The sequence below is a fragment of the Callorhinchus milii genome, unplaced genomic scaffold (genome assembly GCF_018977255.1).
Source record: "Callorhinchus milii isolate IMCB2004 unplaced genomic scaffold, IMCB_Cmil_1.0 Scaffold1, whole genome shotgun sequence".
NCBI classification, from domain to species: Eukaryota; Metazoa; Chordata; class Chondrichthyes; order Chimaeriformes; family Callorhinchidae; genus Callorhinchus; species Callorhinchus milii.
The window spans coordinates 21,655,262-21,675,566 of record NW_024704742.1 but is presented as its reverse complement, the minus strand read 5'-3'; the positions used below and the strand labels follow the sequence as shown (position 1 = coordinate 21,675,566).

Sequence of the window (20,305 nt, the reverse complement as noted above, 5' to 3'; positions counted from 1 at the left end):
TTCTTACCACACTACACAATGCATTGATGTAGTGCTGTGCTACATTATCTTGCTGTCTACTGGTGAAGAAGGCAAATGTCTGTTCGGCAAATGGCTTCTCCTCCTGCCCCTGCCCGGTCACCCGCGGGGTAACCCAGAGCTCCATCCTTGGCCCTCTTCGTTTCCTTATCTAAATGCTCCCTCTGGGCGATGTCACCCACAGTCACTGGGTAAGCTTCCACATGTATGCGGATGACATACAAATCGACTTTGCCTCCTCCAGTACCAACTCCAGGTCTGCCGATGGTTTATCAGCTTGTCTGGCAGACATCCAAGGACTGGATGAGTGTAAACTTCCTGCAGCTGAACGTGGACAAGACGGAAACCATACTCCTTGGCTTCCGTCAATGTCTTCACTCCTGTGGATCTAAACTCCTCAACCTCCCTCAGTCTCTCCCTCAGACTCACCGAACCAGTGCGCAATCTAGGTGTCCGGTTCGTGCCCCAGCTGTCCTTCCTCCCCCAAATTTAGTCCCTGACCAGGACCACCTTCTTCCACCTTTGCCACATTGCCCGCCTCCAACTGTACTTTACGCAGGTAAGGTATCAATTGTAGCCGAAACCCTTGTGCGTGTGTCACCTCCTGCTTGGATTACTCAAACGCACTCCTCACCGGACTTCCCAGCTTCACTATTCAAACGATCCAGATCATTCAAAACTCTGCTGCCCGCATACTGACCCGGACCAAACTCCATACCCATTTCGCACCAGTTCTGGCCAGGCTTCACTGGCTCCCCATCACCAAACGGATCGATTTCACGATCCTCACATTCGTGTTCAAATCCCTTCACTCTCTGGTACCTCCCTACCTCTCTGACCTACTCACTTCCCAGTTCACCATCCAGCGCCTCCGCTCGGCTGGCACTGGCCTCCTGCTCGTCCCTCGCATCTTCCGCCCCACCATTGGAGGTTGTGCTTTCAGCCACTATGCTCAGAAACTGTGGAACACTCTCCCTCTATCTCTGGAGGTGGGGGTGGGTACAATGCCCAGCAAGACATGCATAAGAAGACATTGTATGTCCAAAAAATAAAGTTGTTACGATAACACATCCGAATAGAACAAATGGCAGTTCTGTTCATGCCCATTTTTGACCTCAGTGTGTGAAGCAAGACACATTTGGGAAATGCTAATAAATCCTTATTTAACTGACTGGTTACTGTATATAGAATCACATCTAGGCAGTGTCAAGAAGTCCTAGATGTTTGCTGGTGAGTCACATTATTCATTTCAAAACTTTATAAGAATTACTCATCATGGAGAACATCAATTTGGTAGAGAGAAGGCCAACCTTTATTCCGCTCTGGACATGCTTGTGGATGTTGAGGAATGGCTCCTTCAATAGTTCTCCATCGGGAGTGAAAATCTTCACAAAACCTTCCTTTTCCAAGATGAAGAGTCTCTGTGATTCATCTCCACAATGCACTACTCCAGTCGGCTCCCTGAGTCCACCAACCACTTTGTGAAGGCAGTAACAATTCTTTTTGTGTTTTCTAAAATAAACAACAAAACATTTGTTACTTCTGATGGCAATTTGATCTTCCACTCCTAGAAAACAATGTACTTATCTTTTTTTCAAAAGAAACACTCTGAATGATGTAGCAGAGTATGCAGATAAATCTCCAAAAATCCATAATTCAACAATATGCTGTCAAACTCTTGATTTTCATTAAAGTGACAAGCAGCTCAGTGACTGGATAAATTACAATATTCCCCTTTTAATGCAACAAGAATATAGAACAACAAGACATGGGTTTAGAATTGCAAAGGGCAATTTAAGGACAGACACCAGGATACAATTCTTTACCCAGTTGTTACTTAATGACTGGAACTGGTCACTAGGAAAGGTGGTTGAGGCGAGGACACTTTATTCATTTAACCAACAGCTTGATGCTGAGTTCGGAAGACACCAGGATGCATGCTGGTGAGGAGATGTTAGGATGATGAGATGGTATGATGAGTATTCTGGAAGGATGAGCCTTGCCCCCTCCTACCTCGGTGACCTGCTGACTCCCTACCATCCCGCCCACTCCCTCCTTTCAGCGGGCTCCGGCCTGTTCCATGTTATCCGCCCGACCCGCCCTACCATCGGTGGCCGGGCTTTCAGCCTCTCTGGCCCCACACTCTGGAACTCCATCCCACAGTCCCTTCGCCTCGCTTCCTCCCTTGCCTCCTTCAAGGCTGGTCTCAAGACCCTCCTCTTCGATCGTGCCTTAAGTCGCCCTCCCACCTCTCTGCCTTCCCTCACCCCTACCCCACCCCTCCCCCATGCTCGGGTCCTGACCCCTGATTGTCCAGTGCCTTGGGATGTCCTCCTTCTATGAAAGGCACTCTATAAATGTAATTTTGTTGTTGTTGAAGCACAATGTATTGATGCAGAACAGCAGAACTGTACCTCAGACTGAGGATCTCTCCAGAGCCAAGCTTTGGTGAGTCAGACAAGTATAAATGGGATTCCCTGAAAGAATCAGACTTGATGGCCTGAGGCCCTTCATCTGGAATTGAGGCATCACATACGCTTCCATTTTTCCAAGGAGCACGCTTTCAACCTCAATGTAATAACATGGACTGTAACCAATGTGCGTGTCTGGACAGTGTGTATATCTGATCAGTGTTCATGTCTGGACAGAGTTCATCACTGGCTATTTACATAAATCCAACTCTCACCTACAATATACACAGTGACTGCAATTTACAGAACAAAGCGTGACAAATCGATGACCAGATAACGCACTATATCAAATGTAAGGATTATCATTGTTATGATTGCTGTGTACCATATAAATATTGTGTGCAGGAACACAAACAAGCTGTATACAGTAATAACCACACGCAATTGGTACTCCAGTTTCCTCTGAAAAAAGGCAGTATCATTGGATGTATACAGCATTTACATAAAACTCGGTAAAGCTCTTTCAGCCCTTCACATAATAGTAATCCTTGCATTTGAATTAGCGCCTTATCACATCTTCGAGATGTCTTAAAGGCTTCACAGAATATACTGTAAAGTTAATTGACTGTATGTTTACATACTCGCTGGATGCTTCAAGTTACAGAAGAAGTTGGAGTGCCTGTGTGTGTGTGGTCACCATAATATGGCTGGCAGGAGTAAAATGGCAACAATTGATATGTCCCACATGCTCTGGCCAGGTTAGTAGAAAAATGGTGAAACTGGAAAAGTGTTTTCTGAAGTTGGGAATGAATGATCTTTTCTGGGGAGTTTGCGTTCATTATTCTGCATCTAACCAATGCCGTGCCTGCCTTTGGAAAGTTTCAAGTTGACAATGGATGCAACCATTGGGAAAATGTTCCACGTGCTGAAAATGATGTTCCTTATTTGAATGACAATGTTGGTTTTGCACAAATATATATATTTAAACTGCTGCAAGTATTCATAGATCTGGCCCCAGTTTTGTTCCAGTCTATGTCTTCTATTCCATCTGGCCAAACCACCTACAAACAGTAATATGAGAAGTAGGATTGAGCTCTAAGGTTTTCAGTTTCGGACGAATGCCAAATACTTCAGGTTTCAGATGATCCAGCGTTTGGCTTTCAAAGGCCACACCAATTGAGAAAACCCGAGGTTTGAATTAGGATTTGGCTTTGGACCACTGGAACTGCTTTGGAAGCCAAACACTGAAAGCAAAGCCACATTTCAGATGTTCATTCCTGGTGTGAGTACTGGTGTTGAAATAGTTTGTAGCACAGCAACATGTGCTGAATTATAGATGGGCGATACTACAAATGTGAGAAGATGCTTCCATTGTTTCCTGATGGTTGCAAAAGACCCATAGCTCACAGGTGTTGCCAACACAAGTGATAAATAAGTATTTCATGAGATTACAATGTTCTAAATGGCCTGTGAATAGAATTAGATATTGTCCTGATATATGTCTATTTTTTTTACTGCGCTTTCAGTCACCTTTCCCCTCCCCTCTCCTCTCGGCTCCCATCCCCAGCCCATCCATCACTGTGAAAGCACTTTGCAATGTCCACTGATGTGAAAGTCTCCATATAAATGCAAATTGCATTGTATTTTAAATACATCAGTTCTGACGAAGATCATTAACCTGAAATGTTAACTAATTTTCCTCTCTCCATGGATGCTGCCTGATCTGCTGCATGTTCCCAGCAACTTCTGTGTTTATAGTTGTATTTTAAATATTTATAATAAGTTTACATCCCAATAGCAAAAATAATCGTTGCATTTGATATAGCGCTGTATCACATCGTCAGCAGGTCTCCAAGCACTTCACAAGCAATACTGTGAAGTGAATTAACTGTGTATTTAATTTGAGCGATCTATTGGCCAGGATACTGGGAGAAACTCCCTTCTTTTTTCGAATAATGCCATGGGTTCTTTAATATCTTCCTGAACAGGCAGACAGGGCTTTGGTTTAACATCTTATACGAAGGACGGATCAAGCTGTGATCAAGTGACAGAGTCCCATAAGCAATTTGCCTTGAAAAGAGACCTCTCAGAGAGAACCTTATTGAAGTAATATGAGTCTGAGTTCAAAATTCCAGAATAAATCCAAACATAATATCTGCATCCCTTATTCTAGTCTGATCCCTACAATTAATATCAATGTCTCATACTCTTGGTGGTGATAAATTCTGGTTGTCTGTAAGAGTCCCAGAAAATGTTGATATCACAAAGCGTCCACTGAGGTCTTATGGTAGCAGCAAAATACCCATAAAATTGTGGTGTATGAACCATGGATGAGATTTTTATTTTTCAAGGTTTGACTTCAGAGACCCTGAACTTCATTTGGCCTGAATGTTTTTTTAATAAACAGTCCTCTGGAGATGGTGTAATTGTCCAGACATTGCCAGAACTTAGATAATTTCCTATCCCCTCGCTCCCTTTGACTGCCAGGCACACCAATGAACTAAGGAATAAGACATAACCCCCACAAGTAAGCAACAATGTGCGAATGAACCATGGTGCGAAGTGTCAACCTGGTATTTGCATTAAGAAATATCCTTTTGGAGCTTTGTCAGTCATTAATCAGCCAACTTATTTTGGCTAACAAAAGTATAAATGGATATTGTGCAAACTCCTTCAAGCTTTACGGGTTACGCTACAGTTGTGAGAAATCGGAATGTGTTCAAAGAGTTGGAGATGATCATTCTTCATCCGCTATTTATGATTTTGGAAATATTGAATGTATAGGGTAGTATGTTTCTGTTAAAATGTATATCTTCTGTTAATATGCATTTGGTTATAGTTTCCCCCCGGAGTAGTTGGGATGAAGTTCATGATAAGGTGGGTTTTGTGGAAAGAGTGGACCTGAAGGGCCAAATAGGCTCATTTGGTTTTGTTAAGGGTTCCTATGTTTTAAGATATCATAGCTATTCAGATAGTGGGTGCCTCAATCATTCATCTTTGGAGGCTTGATAAAAAGAATGTCATGAATAAAAATATCCGGGGGTAGGGGAGCGGAGAGTATATCCTCAGTAAACAGGTTGAGAAGAGCAATTTATCGAGATGCCAGGAAATATTATACAGAAAGTAATTAACGGGTGAAATGCGTCACCAGGAAACATGATAGAGGCCAGGACAGTGGACTCATTTAAGAAGCAGCTTGATGATGAAAGAGTTCAAATGGGTCGGAGGACCTTCTTTATCTATCTTGTGACATTTTGATTAACTACATTGGAATTTCAGTGTCATTATTGTACCGGAATTGTTATTAAAAATTTTCAGAAAAATCTTTGAATAGAAAAATAGTTTGAGGATTCAACTACTGCGTCACTCTAGTTAAAGCTCATAACATCCAGCATTACCAATTTAAGGCTGATAAATTTCTATGGATGTGTAGTTTTTCTTTTTTTTTCTCCAATTCCATTTAAATCTGTTTTCCTTTTAAAACAAATGATGCTCTTCTCGTAAAATATCCCTTGGGCTAGCTCACTGTAGGTGGTATGCATGGAATTCTCAATTTGGTTTGGATACTCTTAAGCATGTATCAGACACCCGGCTAACCAAAAAAAAGGACCTACCCATATGGTGGTGGAAGAATGAATGCCTGGCTTTCACTCTGCACCTTCTTCAAAAAAAAATTGGGGAATGACAATGGGGGAAATGCAGATGTAAAAACTGCGTCCCACCACTCCATAGCGCAGTGCATCATCAATGCACCACCACAAGGCTTGGTCATTCGGTAATCCCTACCCAAAGTCCAGCTTTCCAAGGGGTTAAACTACTCAATCTGTCAGCATTCCAATTATTTTTTGTTCCTTTCATTTTGAACAACAGCATTCCACAAGCAATGATGTACCAGAATATGCCACATATGCATGTGGAACGCCAATAGAAAGGAAATCACTCTATGGAGGACATAATTTGTAATAAACTTCAACAATGTTTTAAGATTCGGTGAAAGCTCTACAACAAAGTGAAACATCTGGCAGCACAACAATGCAGCATAAGGTGACAAGCAGTTGATTCACTGTCTCAACTAAGAAAGACTGGTCAGTTTTTTTTACACTCTTAAATCAAATAACATATATCTTATTGGACCTGTTGAGCTGTTCCCTTTCGTGGTATTTGTCCATCTGGTCCAAAGAGTTGGAATCTGGTCCCTGCACTTGCTTTCTGGGTGAGTCTGGGAAGCACATCTGACCATCCTTTGCTGTATATAGGTTACAGAACTCATCTGCTGTGAGTAAACCTGGAAAATAGACATTGAACAGATTACTGAAACGAATGCTTTCAAACTGAAAATAGCTGAAGTCACCCAAGTTCTCAAGCTGAACAGTAAACTTGCTGGTTTGTTTTGAAAGATAAGTAAATGGGTCTCAAAAAAAATCCTTATCATTATTAAGCCTCTTTGTATAATATGAAATAGTTTTCTTTCCCAAAGAATAACAATTTACATGGCTCTCCGGCAAAACTTCAACACACTGCTAGCAAGTTAAAAAGGGAGAACAGTGGCATATTAATCATCTCAGGTACAAATTCTGTAATTTTCTGTGAAAAATATTACTTTTTGACAAAGAAAAGATGCCCAATTAAAGTTCTTTAATGCAAGTTGGCAGATTTGTATCTTTGATAAAGGAATCAGTGCACACTCCATTTGCCTGCGCAAAGTGTTTTATTCCGTGCCACGTAAATATGACGCCAATCATTGATGTGAGATCCCCCAGTGCTTTTCCATCATCAAGCTGGAAATGAGCAATAAAATGATTTTACATGATGGTGACACACAAAGCAAATGCACCATATTCCTGCCCAACTGAATATGGAATAAAGCCTTTCCTTATTTTGTCTGAACTCTTGTTAAATAGGGAGAAGCTATTTCCATGGATAGGAAAGTCAGTGAAAGGAGGGCATGCTTATAATATATGTCACAATAAGAGCAAAAGGAGACTATAGGAGAAGCGTTTTCACACAGAGAATTGTTGGAATGTAAGGTGGTAGAGACAGAGTTCACTGTGGGTTTCAAGAAGGAAGTAGACAGATATATGAAGGAGAAAGGCTTGAAGAGGTATTGGGATAGGCAGACAGTGGGTTGAATAAACAGCTTGCTCTGAGAGCCAGACATGATGGACAGTATCACCTCCTTCTGTGGTGTAAATTACTATGAATATAAGATTATCATAGGCAACATGACTCTTGAAGGTTCATACATTACAGTAAGCTCTCCCATATGGGGGGTGCACAATGGGGAATGTGCACAAATTATTTCACTGGTAAGATTGTCAAGAGTGAAGCAAGCCTAGCATTAGACAGGTCCCCATTGTGTATCCAGCATATCCTCTAGGTCATAATTTAGACACACAAGCCGTTTATTTTCCGTGACCATGTTAACATTTCCCATCTGAAAGTGTGGGTGGGCAATCTGCTCTCAGACCTCTTCCTTTGTCTAAACTGCTGATGAACTGCCTGGCAGAAGGTGAAGAAGAGTGACCCAGGGCGACTCATTATTTATTGCCATTTTCCTTGAAGCAAAAGAAAAACTTTTCAAGCCACATGAAGAACCTTGGACACACACCCTAGTCTTACAAAGCAATTCAAAATTATATTTGCAAAGCGTTCTTTCACGTCGGGAGGACATCCCAAGTCGCTGAACAGTTAGGGATTAGGACCCGAGCACTGGGAGGTCGGGGGGGTTGGGGGTTCTGATCAGAGAGGGTGGGGGGCAGAGAGTGTAGGAGGTTGTCGAAGGCACGGTCGAAGAGGAGGGTCTTGAGTTGTGCCTTGAAGGAGGCAAGGGAGGGAACGAGGTGAAGGGAATGGAGTGTGGGAGAGGACAGAGTTCTGGATGATTTGCAGCTTGTGGAAGGAAGAGTTGGGAAGGCTGACAAGCAGGAGTTGGGATAGTCAAGCCTGGTTGTAATGAAGGCATATATGAGGGTTTCGGTGGCTTGAGGAGTGAGGCAGTGGCGTGTCAAGGCAATGTTGGGCGGTGAGGGAAGGCAGAGTGGGTCATGGCACAGATGTAAGGGAGGAAGGACAGTTGAGGGTCGAACAAGATGCCTAGGTTCCTGACTGACTCAGCGAGTGGAGTGTGCATCTATGGATGCTGATGCTGCCATTGCCTGAGGTGTGGAGGCGCTGGCACGAGCGAATCAGGAGAACCTCGGTCTTGCTGACGTTCAACTGTAGAAAGTTGGCTCTCATCTAGGACTTGATGTCTGACAGGCAGTCTGACAGGAAATTAGTGGTCCTGGAGTCGAGGTTGACACCCAACTCTAGAATTGGGTGTCATCCCTGTACATGTGAAAGTTGATCCCATGTCTGCGGATAATGTCACCAAGAGGGAGCATGTACAGGTTGAAGACGAGAGGAACAAGGACAGAGCCCTGAGGAACACCGCACGAGACGATGTGGGGGCTTGAGGACAAGCCATTTGTGGAGACAAAGTGGAGCCAGTGTGAGAGATAGGATATGAACCATTCAAGGACAGAACCTTGAAGGTTAAGGTGAAAAGAGTTGTGGTGGAGGAGGATCGAGTAGTCCACAGTGCGAAAGGCAGCAGAAAGGTCGAGGAGGGCGAAAAGACAGAGGGAGTCTTGGTCACAGATGGACAGAATGTAATTTGTCACTTTGACCAGGGCTGTTTCCGTGCTGTGGGATTGGAGGGCTTCGTAAAGGAGAGGAAGGAGTGAAGCTGGGAAGCAACAACTCTTTCAATGTAGTTAGTGATTGTGTTAGTCTTGCTACTGCCTGGGAATAGAGGGGCATATGTGAGGGTATTAGGAAGGAAGGGTGGGGGCTCCTGTAGAACAGAAACACTGGCATAGACTAGTTGGGCCAAATGTTTCCATTCCACATCACTCCATGTAACTCTGCCCATGACATAGTGCGGAAGCGATTGGGCTATCTTAACACTTCTCGCACAAGCCAGATTAAAGTCACTACATTTGACAGCAATTTCCTGTGAAGGCAATTGCTTTGAGCCTGTTCAGTGTTAGGGGTGCTATATCAAATGCAAGGATCATTCTCAAGGCGTTAAAAAAACGAAAGTAGTCAATCCACTCTCCAACGTCAAGAACAAGCTTTGGTGACATCAAAACATTTGTGTCTATTATATCACGAAGGGAATTATCTGTGTCATGTTACAGTCTCCAGGGCCGTGCAATCGGCCTATTTACACTGTGGCCTGTGGATTATTCCATAGCACGAGTGGTAAAAATCCAATAAGTGTGCAAGCCTGTGGGTGTGCAGGGGTTCGGAATCCACGAATGGCGAGTTGGAATTCTAGCTGCCAAAACGGGCCTGCTGTCTCTGTGGGAGATTGGCTGCAAAACCTGCATGGCTGGTTTGCATGGCTGGACCACAAAAGCCCAATGCCAGAAGCAAATTTTTATGTTTACCATCAGCAGCGCTGCTACCTGCAGAGGAGCCTGGAAAAACATCTATAGGGGTAGGTCTCAGTTCCTCCAGAGGCCATTCACTTGACCTTGGAGCAAGTCAGAGCCTCCTTTACTGTTATCACTGTAATGTAAAGGGGGTATTATATTAGGTTGGTAGAGGACAATATGAGAATTTTTTTTAGTGTTACCTTTTGCCTCGTTCTCTCAGAATTTTATTTTCAATCCTAGATCCCAACTCACTTCTCTTCCTTCTTTGGGGGAGGGAGGAAGGGATGGTGAGAGGCAGACAACCTGCTCTTAAGTCTCTGCCCATGGTCTCGGAAATCTATGAACAAAGCATCTTACTCTAACTCACCCTCCTCCAGATAGCCTAGCGTAGGCTGGAGATACATTAAATGGCTAATCAACATTGGGGAGTACAGGGTAAAACTATATCTTGCAGGATTTTTGGAAGAGTTGCATGACTGTACGAATGCTCTGTGGTATCAGGCCACCCACCGCTACAGCATTTTAATTACACTTTTATTAAAACCGAAGATTCAGATCGTGTTCATCAACTGCATGTTGTAAACAGCACTTAACTGTGATGTGGACCTGGCTGTAATATGTTTATGTGAATGTTATACTGTATTTTTCTTCAGTGATTTCAAAACAATTAGCAGAAAAGATAATAATGGAAAATTACCTAAAATATTTTGAACGTATGGGCACTTTTTATTGAACCAAATGTCCTCAGGGTAATGTGCTCTATAACTTTTAACCATATAAAAATATTTGCGCAATTATCCATATGATGGATATGAAGTCAACCATTTCCTTCCATATGTAAGATCATACAGATGTACCTATCTCTGATTCTGAGAGGTATTATTTTTCAGCTTACAAAAACCCTCATGATTTGGGGTGATTTTCTTCGGTGTCATTATCTCTCGTTCTTTATTCTCTATTTCTCTGGAAGCGTAATTGTAATTGGGGCCACTTTTAACACACGCAATTTCGGTGCTTGTCAATGACTGCTCTGTCAGCAAAAATTTGTTTTCTATCTTTGGTATCAAAACAACAGCTTTCAATTAGCACCGACCTCTGCAAAAGCAGGCGGTGCCACATGCTGATTATAAGCATCTGTCTAACATAGGAAAATCGTCTAGCTCTGCTGAAAAACAGGCTGCTAGTTCGCTTATGCACACCCCTGAGCCCCATCCGTGTCCCAGTGCTAAAGTTATGCTTTCATCTGGTTATCTTCCAAGACAACCTGGGTGGTCACCCAAAAGCACTTGACATCTTGATGCACTTCAGCAGTTTTACATATACACAAACTTTGTAGGAAAATAAATTTGTCATTCGTCACCACATATGTTGATCTGGGGAGAAAGGTTTCTGTGGCACCAGCTCCTGTGCTGCTCAAGACTCTCCAATTAACTCTTTTACTCAGTTCGACTGCGATTTTTAAAAGTTAAGTAGCAAGTCACACACACACACAAAAAAATGAGAGAAAGGTCACCCAGGTCAGGGATTAGTTAATTTTTTTGAGTGGGAAAAGTGTACAAAAATTCCCCAATGCTTTTATTGTTTGTGCATAATATCCAGCAAAATCTAATCTGTTATGACTGCTTAGCAAGCAGACTTGGCAAATGCAGCCCTCCCACCCCCCCCCCCCCCACCCCCCCCCCCCCCAACCCCTTTCAGTCTGCAGGGAATGTGATAAAGAGCAAAACCCAGCTGTAAAACAGGGAGCGTTTGGAAGGCTGGTTGCGGGAGGAGGGGGAGGAGGAGATATCAGTAGTTTGTGGATAAAATAATAATATTTTCGTTTACTACAAAACCTGTGAAACCACACCAAAGGAAATGAAGAATTCTCCTTAAGAAGAGGCCTCCCTTTTCTTAAAAAAAAAGCATGCACTGAATTTAAATGCAAGATATCATTAGAACTACAAGGCACCACCACAGGGTGAGACCGAGAGGGAAATACTGTGCATCTGGTGTCTTGAATTTATTGGAGCACCGAATGAAAAGGGCTTACTTCAGCCACTACAACGGCGACAGTACTGTATTATTAAAGCTGCTTCAGTTGTGAAAAGAGACACGGTGGGGTGGCAGCAGCCTTTTCTGAATGTTACTACCACTGTAAACAGGATGGCAGCAGCATCTGCCAGGAGGACTGAAGCAATGACTTTCCAGTCAGCATTCGTTTTACTTAATGGTACCAACGACCACCTCCTTTTCACAGCAATAAACACACCAGAGGATTGCAGCTCCAACTGTGGATACCCCCCACATTGCTTCATCTGGCATTAAAAAAAAGAACGAGAGATGAAGGTTTTATATAATTTCATGGGCTTCATTCAAACGTCCCGTCGTCTTTGTTACCTGCTATGTGGCCTCTGCAGGCAAAGTAGAGCTGTTTGCAATAATCTCTGCACAACAAGGGAAGAACGAGCTCACTGTCCAATGTTCCTTCCAGGTCAGGTAGATGAAATAAATTCTGAGCATGTGGCGAACACTGGGCGCAGTTGATTTCCTCCAGCAGCTTTGCACATTCTGTGTTGTTTGTAACAGAAAATATCTGGAAATCAAACAGCAGAAACAAGTAAGCAAAAGCAGAACAAAAACACACGCGTATATATATATATATATATACACATGTTACATGCTCAGAGCAAATCATCTGTTATACACAGTTTTGTTTTATCTTAAATTCTTTCTTTCTGAATCTGGAAATGCAGGTGAAGCAGCGCTTTTTAAATTCTAACATCAAAAACAATTTCTCTGTTTCTTTTTCAAGCAAAAATAGGGATATGAGACGAACACACATATTTTATATTAAGAAAACAGTAAGGAGTATTAAGTCAGAAATTCCAAATGTCTCAGCACATTCGAAAAGCTTTGCTCAGACCAAAACAATAAGTATGTTTTCCATTATGTTACAATTCTGCTCCCAAAACCCCCACTGTAGGAATTCTCAGTGGGAGTTCTGCTGATGCCCTCTTGGTCTCCAATTATAAAACTTTAAAAGAAATAATGCTCATAAAATACAACATTTAGCTCCATATGACTACAAATTTCCTCAAGTAACTCTCATCAGAAAAATATTTACTGCAGCAAAATTAAATTGCTGGGGAACTGTTGGCAGATTGCTTGCCTTTGTTTATAAATACACCAAAACTACCCCAAAAACATTTAATAACATTCTTTTCCTTCATGGCTGATGGATCTATTTTTCCAGCTTTGAAAAGTAGTTTTCACTGTCTCCCCCTACCTTACTGTACAGTAGAGTGACTGTAAAACATGAGATAGCACAGTTGAATTAAACCAAGTTGTTTGACATAATCTAGAACAGAATTGAATGCTTACGGGAAACACCGTAAGCCGAATGGCACTGGGTTGTCATAGGAAAAGGAATTGCCATCTTTACACACCACATATTTGGGGGCTTGTTTTCTGTTGGATGGTGTGTGAAATAATTCACTTTCTTACCGTGTAAATGCTTCAATTGTTCCGCACAGTTTGAAGCAGCATATTTTAGTCTGAACCTGTTTAAAATGCCATTTGGAAGAGCATCATCCACTATTACAATCACTACAGGGACCCAGACTGCACCTTGGAGATCGTTCTTTATAACACGATCCAAAATAAAATGCTGATTCTTGAAAACATCTAATGCATTTCTATCCTCGCAACAACTTGTTTGAGGATCAATTGTTCACCATAAATCAAAATCCAATCGCTCTGTGCGTCAGCGGCTGAAGTTGATTGTAAAACATTTTCAAAAAGACACTGCACTGATTTTTTTTCACCTAAGTGATTTATATAGTTTGAAAAGAAAAGAAATCGATCTAAATATTTCGTGCCAGCAGTCTGCTCAGCTAGCTATCCTATGCCAGAAGATATATGTACTGTAAAGGTATTTATAGAGACACATTTGCTAAGGATTCGAATCATTTACAATCACTTTCCCTATTTCAAAATGTAGCTGATCACCTAAAAAAACAACAAGCAAAAGATTAGGATTATATAAATGATCTGAAATGAAGTACAATATTTGCTCTTTATTTACTCAGTACTGTTGCTGCACAGTGGGACGTTAACATTTTGCTCTGTGTGAGGTCTGCAGGGTCCACATATCCATGTGGAGATAGATAGAGCCATCATTATAACACACCCCTGATGTTCTCTCCCACTGGAAACAATGGGCACAGGGCAATACAAGTATGCAATGACTTGGCTCCACGCATCTGTCGTAGAAAGAAGTACAGATAGATTATGTGAAGAAGCACAAAGAAACAAAGAGTGCATCTCAACACTCATCTAGAAATGAGTTAGGTTAAACTTTTGACGTTATTTTTCTTTGGGTGACCTGCCTGGCCTGTTAAACATATGTGCATTTATAATAATGATACAGTCAAACGAATTAAAAACATCAAGAGCTTTTTTTTTTAAACCGAAAAACACAACATTCAGCTTTTGGGTGCACAACACAAGTTTTAAACTGCACACCACTGATTTCAACCCATCCGATGAATGTTCTTCCTCCTCCCCACAAGACCACAATGCATGCGGGAAAATAACCTGTCAAACAACAACGTGTGTTTTTTTTTGTGTGAGGATAAAGAGAAATTTTGACAATTTTGAAGCTGCAAAACATTATCGTTTCAAATGAACTGTACCCACTTTTATTCCTTCCCAAGAAGCGTTTTGCATCAATCCACCCTCTTTCAATTGAGAGTTCAGACTGTATACTTTTCCATGAATACTGCCAAATGCGGCTCTGTGATCAGCAGATTTCTGTAGTGCCAACAAAGACACTCTCAACTTTTTCCTTCCCACTCAGTTTTTTTTTCTTTGCGCGGAATGAATAAAATACAGAAACTGCAGCAGGTGGATTCGACCACTCGAACCCACACCACCATCTGGTTTGGGAAATCGATGCTGCAATCACTAGGTTTCGAGCCACAAGAAAGATCAAACTGAAATTCGCCAACGATTTCAGCAAATGTTTAGTGAAGGGGTCTATCTTCGGGCATTACTCATTCCTCCACCATGGATTCTCTCATTCTCTCTTTGAACAACAGTGGGAGCATAACGACCACTGGTATTTATATAGCGACCTTCACCCGAGGCAGTGTCTCATAATGCTTAAACCACTACCACGAAAAGCAATGCTGCTCCAGAGCTTCCACTCACACTGTTTCATGTCACTTGTGAGCCAAAGGGGTTTTGGTGGGATGAGATGGGTGATGTCAGTTTTTTCTTTCCTCTTTTGGAGCTCGTAGCTCTTATCTGAGGGTTTACCAATCTCTGCCGAGCTGTGGATTAGGATGACAGGCAGCTGAGGCAGCTCAAAGCCACGACTATCTGGTTTGGAAATCAGTGCTGCAACCGAGTGCCACAGCGCTGCAATGAAAATTAAGCTTTTAAGTTGCATAAGTTCTTCATCAGAACTCATATTCTCATAAAGTCATTATCCGCTTCCATGAGATGCCATGTCTATTTCTGCCTTTGCAAGCAGTGAAAGCAAAGGATCTATTGATTCAGGCCACATCTTCTTGTGACGGCTGTACACCTGCTCCTATTATTCTCAATGGGGGTGGGGGTGGGGGAAGGGGGGAGTGGTGAAGTAGGTCTTCACAGGCATACTTGGAAAGGAATTGCCAGCAAACAAAATAAAACACTAGATCCAAATACAACAAACAAGCTTGCAACTAAGTCACCTGAAATGAACTTTAAACAATTATAAATTATGTGGGTGTCTGATTTAATATTTCACAGAATATTCCTCCTGGGCAAGGGAACGCTTGAGAGAAGACGTGCCCCCCCCCCCAGTGGAGTTTGGGGGTTATTTTGTGTTATTTCTGTGTAATTGCTGGGTGAAAAGAATACCATCCGAATGAAGCATTGCCACAGACCTTTCCTGCCTACAATAGAAGTGACCGAATCGTGGGCTAAATTGTATGATGAACTCCTTGCTTTTTGCTGGCTTTGTTTGTTCCAAGTTCAAACACGTGCTAGGAACTCTGAATTCTGTTGGGCTTCTCCATTTGCAGTCTACGTTTGAGGGAAGCAATCCTCCAAACCAGCCTTACTTTTCGTGATAGTAGTTTAAGTCTTCTGAGATGCTGGCCCGGGTGAAGGTCGCCGTATAAATACCAATCTTTGGCCGTGGCATGGCTAATTGCTCTGTAGTGGTTAGCTGAGATCTCTCTTGGTGCCAGACATTCTCTTATTGGGATGCTCAGGTGAGCCAATGAGTATCACTTCTCCCCCAGAAAGGTTCCTGCTGGTCAGTCCAGGTTAGTTGACATGCACTGACTAGCTTCGCCTGAAGCTTCTATCCCTGTTTCCGTTGCTTTCTCTCTTACGTTTACTCACCTGCTGCAATTTGTTTATTGTCTTGCAAGAAAGAATGAGTCAACTGCCTCATCTTGTCCATTCAGAGACAAACACAAACATTGTTAATTGAATTCATAGTCGTTGTAGGATGTGGAGCTTACAGGCTACTCTGTGGCAAAACTAACCTTGCCAAATTTAGTGTGTCATTCCTGTCCACAGCTCGGTGATAACACTACATTAAACAGAAAGCTGCTCGGTTAGCTATTTTGGCAAGAAATCGGTTAATGGTTTACATAGTACCAACTCTGTGTTGACGCTCAGATGAATCCTATCCCTAGGTTTTTTTTACGGTCAGGACCAATTAGATGTGTAGAGATTTCAGAGTTCATTGTTATGCAGTACAAAAGGTGGTTTGATGTGGAGCTCATTTCCATTTCAAGTGTAAAATAATAAGAAAAACATAATAATCCTTGCATTTGATAGAGCTCCTTATCATGTTGTTGAGACATCTCAAAGCACTTCACAGGATATTCTGTAAAGTGGGTCGACTGTATTTTGCAGGCGAAATGACACAGCCAGTTGCACACAGCAATATCCCATAAACAGCCATGGATTGGACGACCAATTTTATTTGAGGGATTTGTTAGCCAGGACATCGGGAGAAACTCCCCTCTCTTTTCAAACAGTGCCATGGGATCTTTATCGTCTTGAACAGCCAGACAGGTCCCAAGTTTAACATTTCATTCGAAGGACGGTACCTCAGGCAATGCAACACCCACCTCAGCACTGTATTGGCTTGTCATCTTAGACTATGTGATTCCAAGTCCTGACATGGAACTTGAACCCACAATCTTCTGACTCAGAAACGAGAATGCTACCACTGAGCCTGGCTAACGTGATGATGTTAGATTGACTATTCTAGATCACAGTTTATTTCTATTGATGTTAACAGATGAGGCAAAGTGTGCTGATATGAATCTTAGGTTAGCAGGATATTATTATTATTATTATTTTTAAAAAGGCAAGTTCCCTGATCAAATTTACCTCAGTAAACTCTGAATAATTCGTCACTCCAAGGCCAGCGACAAGTTATCCAGAGTGGCAAATTAATCAGAGGTCCTCCGGGGCCACAAGGAGGCGCTGTGAGCATGTACTATATGAACCAACACACTGCGCCTGTGCAGAGCAAGGAGCTATGAGTGTGATGGAGCATCCCCGTCCCACGTGACTGTTAGTTTATCTGTTAAAACTCATTTAAGTACAGTATAAGTTTATGTACAGCCATATGTGTCTAGAAATGCATCTATTTTCTGTTTCATATTGCGTTTTTCTGTTACTGTATTGGAAACTGTGCCCTTATCAGGAGATGTATGTTCGCCTCGGGTCATGGAGGGTTATCTGATGAATTTTACATTGTAAAATGTAAAGTCCTGTAGCTCAGTGGTTAGAGCACTCGGTTTGCAAGCAAGAGACCTGAGTTCAATTCCCGGCAGAGGGCAACTTGTTTCCTTACTCCACACACCTAATAATAATCCCTCCAAAACCAAAAACAATAATAAATTGGTCATCTTCAATCTACGACTGTTTGTGGGACATTGCTGTGCGCAATTGGCTGCCGCGTTCGCCCACACATATACAGTCAATTCACTTTACAGTGTGTTCTGTGAAGCGCTTTGGGACGTCCTCCCGACGTGAAAAGCGCTATATCAAATGCAAGGATTATTATTATTATTATTGAGTGTAATTCTGAGAATTTCTACAACAACAAATTGCATTTACTCGAGGTATCATCCCGGAGCACTTGTAAAATGTAACTGGTTATGTGTTCAGTAGAGTGACAAGTAAAGCAGGGCCCCTTGTTAATATTTTGTATGGGTTGAGGTCAGGATATTGACCGTATTGCTACTTAAGTGGTAGTGACAAGTTCAGCCAGGGTCTTGCTACCAGGAGTTTACTGCATATCCTTTCAGTTTCAAGTGTATAATTATGACAAAGCATTGTCAATTCCTGCTTTCCTTTAATCTGTAAAGAATAGAATTTGCAGTACTTCTCTGTCATTAACTGAAACTAGCTCACAGATTCTGCTGTGAAATGTTCTCTTTTAATTTGATGTTTTTATCATCAATTGAGGTCTATCATATGGGGATTATTTTAAAATAAGTTTTCTTTTCAATCCATCTTCAAAGATCTGATGGAAAATGTGGTACTTTAGAGACTAGCATGTCATAGATACGTTAGATCAAAGACATAGATCTGGTGAGTGAGTTAAAGTTTGAAGTGATAGCAATCGAGAATTCCCAAAGTGACCAAAGGCAATATAACCTTTGTATAAAGCAGATTGCTTGATAGTGATACATATTCATTTTCATGCTCATTAATTGCTTGTGCTCTCTACTATGATTCCACGAATACTGATTTAGCATAGAACAGGTGGGTTATGAAGGAAAGTACTGCATGATTGGTGTATGGGTGGTCTAGATAACCAGAGATAAAGATTGGAGCTTGGCTTTATTTAATGGTTGTGGTTTGATGATACAGTGAAACCACAACTGTGGTTGGTAGCCAATGTAAGGATATTCTGATCTGATCTTGAGGGCAGCAATATATTATTTTACTTTAAAGTAAATTTCTCTTCTCTTCTTAATGGTCTGACACATGCTGGGATACAGTTCTATTGCAGGTTGCTCTCCATTACCTCACCAAACCAGTCATTCTTTAGGTTTCAGTCTGCACACTGAGAATGTCAATCATCCTGTGAACATCATTAGCCAAATCTAGTTCAGTTCTCAACCAATGTCAATACTTTACTTTGCAGCAAGGGGTTCACTGGATAGCAAACAGAAACAAAGCAGGAGCTCAAGAGCAATAGAAAAATTGAAGTCCTATCTCCTCCTTCTCCTAATTCAATACCAGTCTGGCTGAGTTTAGGTAACTCACAACAGAAGACGGTTGTATAGCTGGGAAGTGGCTTTAGCTATCAGAGTTTTTCTAATGCTTCAAGACTTTAGGTTAAATCATGGTGGAAAGGGAGCTCTTGGATTTGGTGAAGTAGAGGGAGGTGTGATCAGTGCTAAGGTGTGGCTTTGATTTTTAAAGTTATTGCTGAAGAACAGTAGGGTTCTGGTTTATGCTTTCCAGTCTACACTGCAAAGCAATGAGGAGAGTTCTCAGTCAGCGGTTATGGTTGAATCATTAGTCTGAGGTGAGCAACAGAGCATGTTGTAGAAGGGTATAGTATGACAGTCTTAATGCTATTTCCGTACTTTATGTGACAGGCCTTGCACTGTTATGTTCCAAGATATGTAGTCTTTTGTTTCCAAGCGAAACACAATCTGTCTTCTTCTGGTCCTATGCGATCTCCTCATGCACAGTTTCTTACGGGAATACCCTTTAGCCTTTGGCATCTGACCAGAAGGTACCTCTGGCTCATCTGCCATTCAAAGTGTGGCACAGTGTTTGCCAGTTCAGGGGAAGGCCACTAGATGGAGTGTCAAGCAGAATAGAGAGGAAATATTGATATCCTGAGATTCTTCACTATATTCTACCCCTTCCTACCCAACTCCCCACCATCCCACCCCACCCAATCATTGGTTTTGTTTGCAAACTAACAGTTCTATCAATAGTAGTCACAAGGATTTTGGACCATTCTACACGCCCCATCTCCAACAATGGCATGCACATTTGAAAGATGTCCTGCACGGAAATAATGAGTCCACCCCTCCCCAAAACACATGAAAGTTTTATTTTAATGGAATAAAGAAGGGATCCATCAAATTTTAAACAAATTCAATTCAGATTAACCAAAAAATCTTCACTTTTTTTTCCCCAAACACAAAGTGTGCTTCTTCTCAGAGCATTTGCACAGGAGTGTAAGTGTCAAGGGTTATAAATTATCGACCAGATGTGTTAATAAATGTTATCAGAGGTTTCTAGCTTTTGCTGTATGAATATACAGTTAAAGAATCTTGCTGAACTCAAGTCGATAGGCCTGTTCCCCAAACTCTATAGTTCCTTAATTCCTCACTTTAAGCGCTCCGAGACACCGGCCCGCGTAAACAGCGCTAAGTAAATGCAAGTTGTTGTTGTTGTACTTGACTTACACTCCTGTGCAAATGT

The 20,305-nt window shown here is 41.9% G+C and overlaps 1 protein-coding gene across 1 annotated transcript in view; it reads right to left on the bottom strand.

The window, feature by feature from the left end:
* LOC103182246 (hedgehog interacting protein) overlaps positions 1 to 20,305 on the bottom strand; it is a 69,106-nt gene that overhangs the window by 44,706 nt on the left and 4,095 nt on the right. Inside the window, exons 2-4 of the mRNA XM_042341719.1 lie at positions 12,230 to 12,425; positions 6,564 to 6,714; positions 1,329 to 1,530 (exon numbers count right to left, since the gene is read on the bottom strand). Of these exons, the coding sequence (XP_042197653.1) occupies positions 1,329 to 1,530; positions 6,564 to 6,714; positions 12,230 to 12,425 (549 nt within the window). The remainder of the gene's footprint in view (positions 1 to 1,328; positions 1,531 to 6,563; positions 6,715 to 12,229; positions 12,426 to 20,305) is intronic.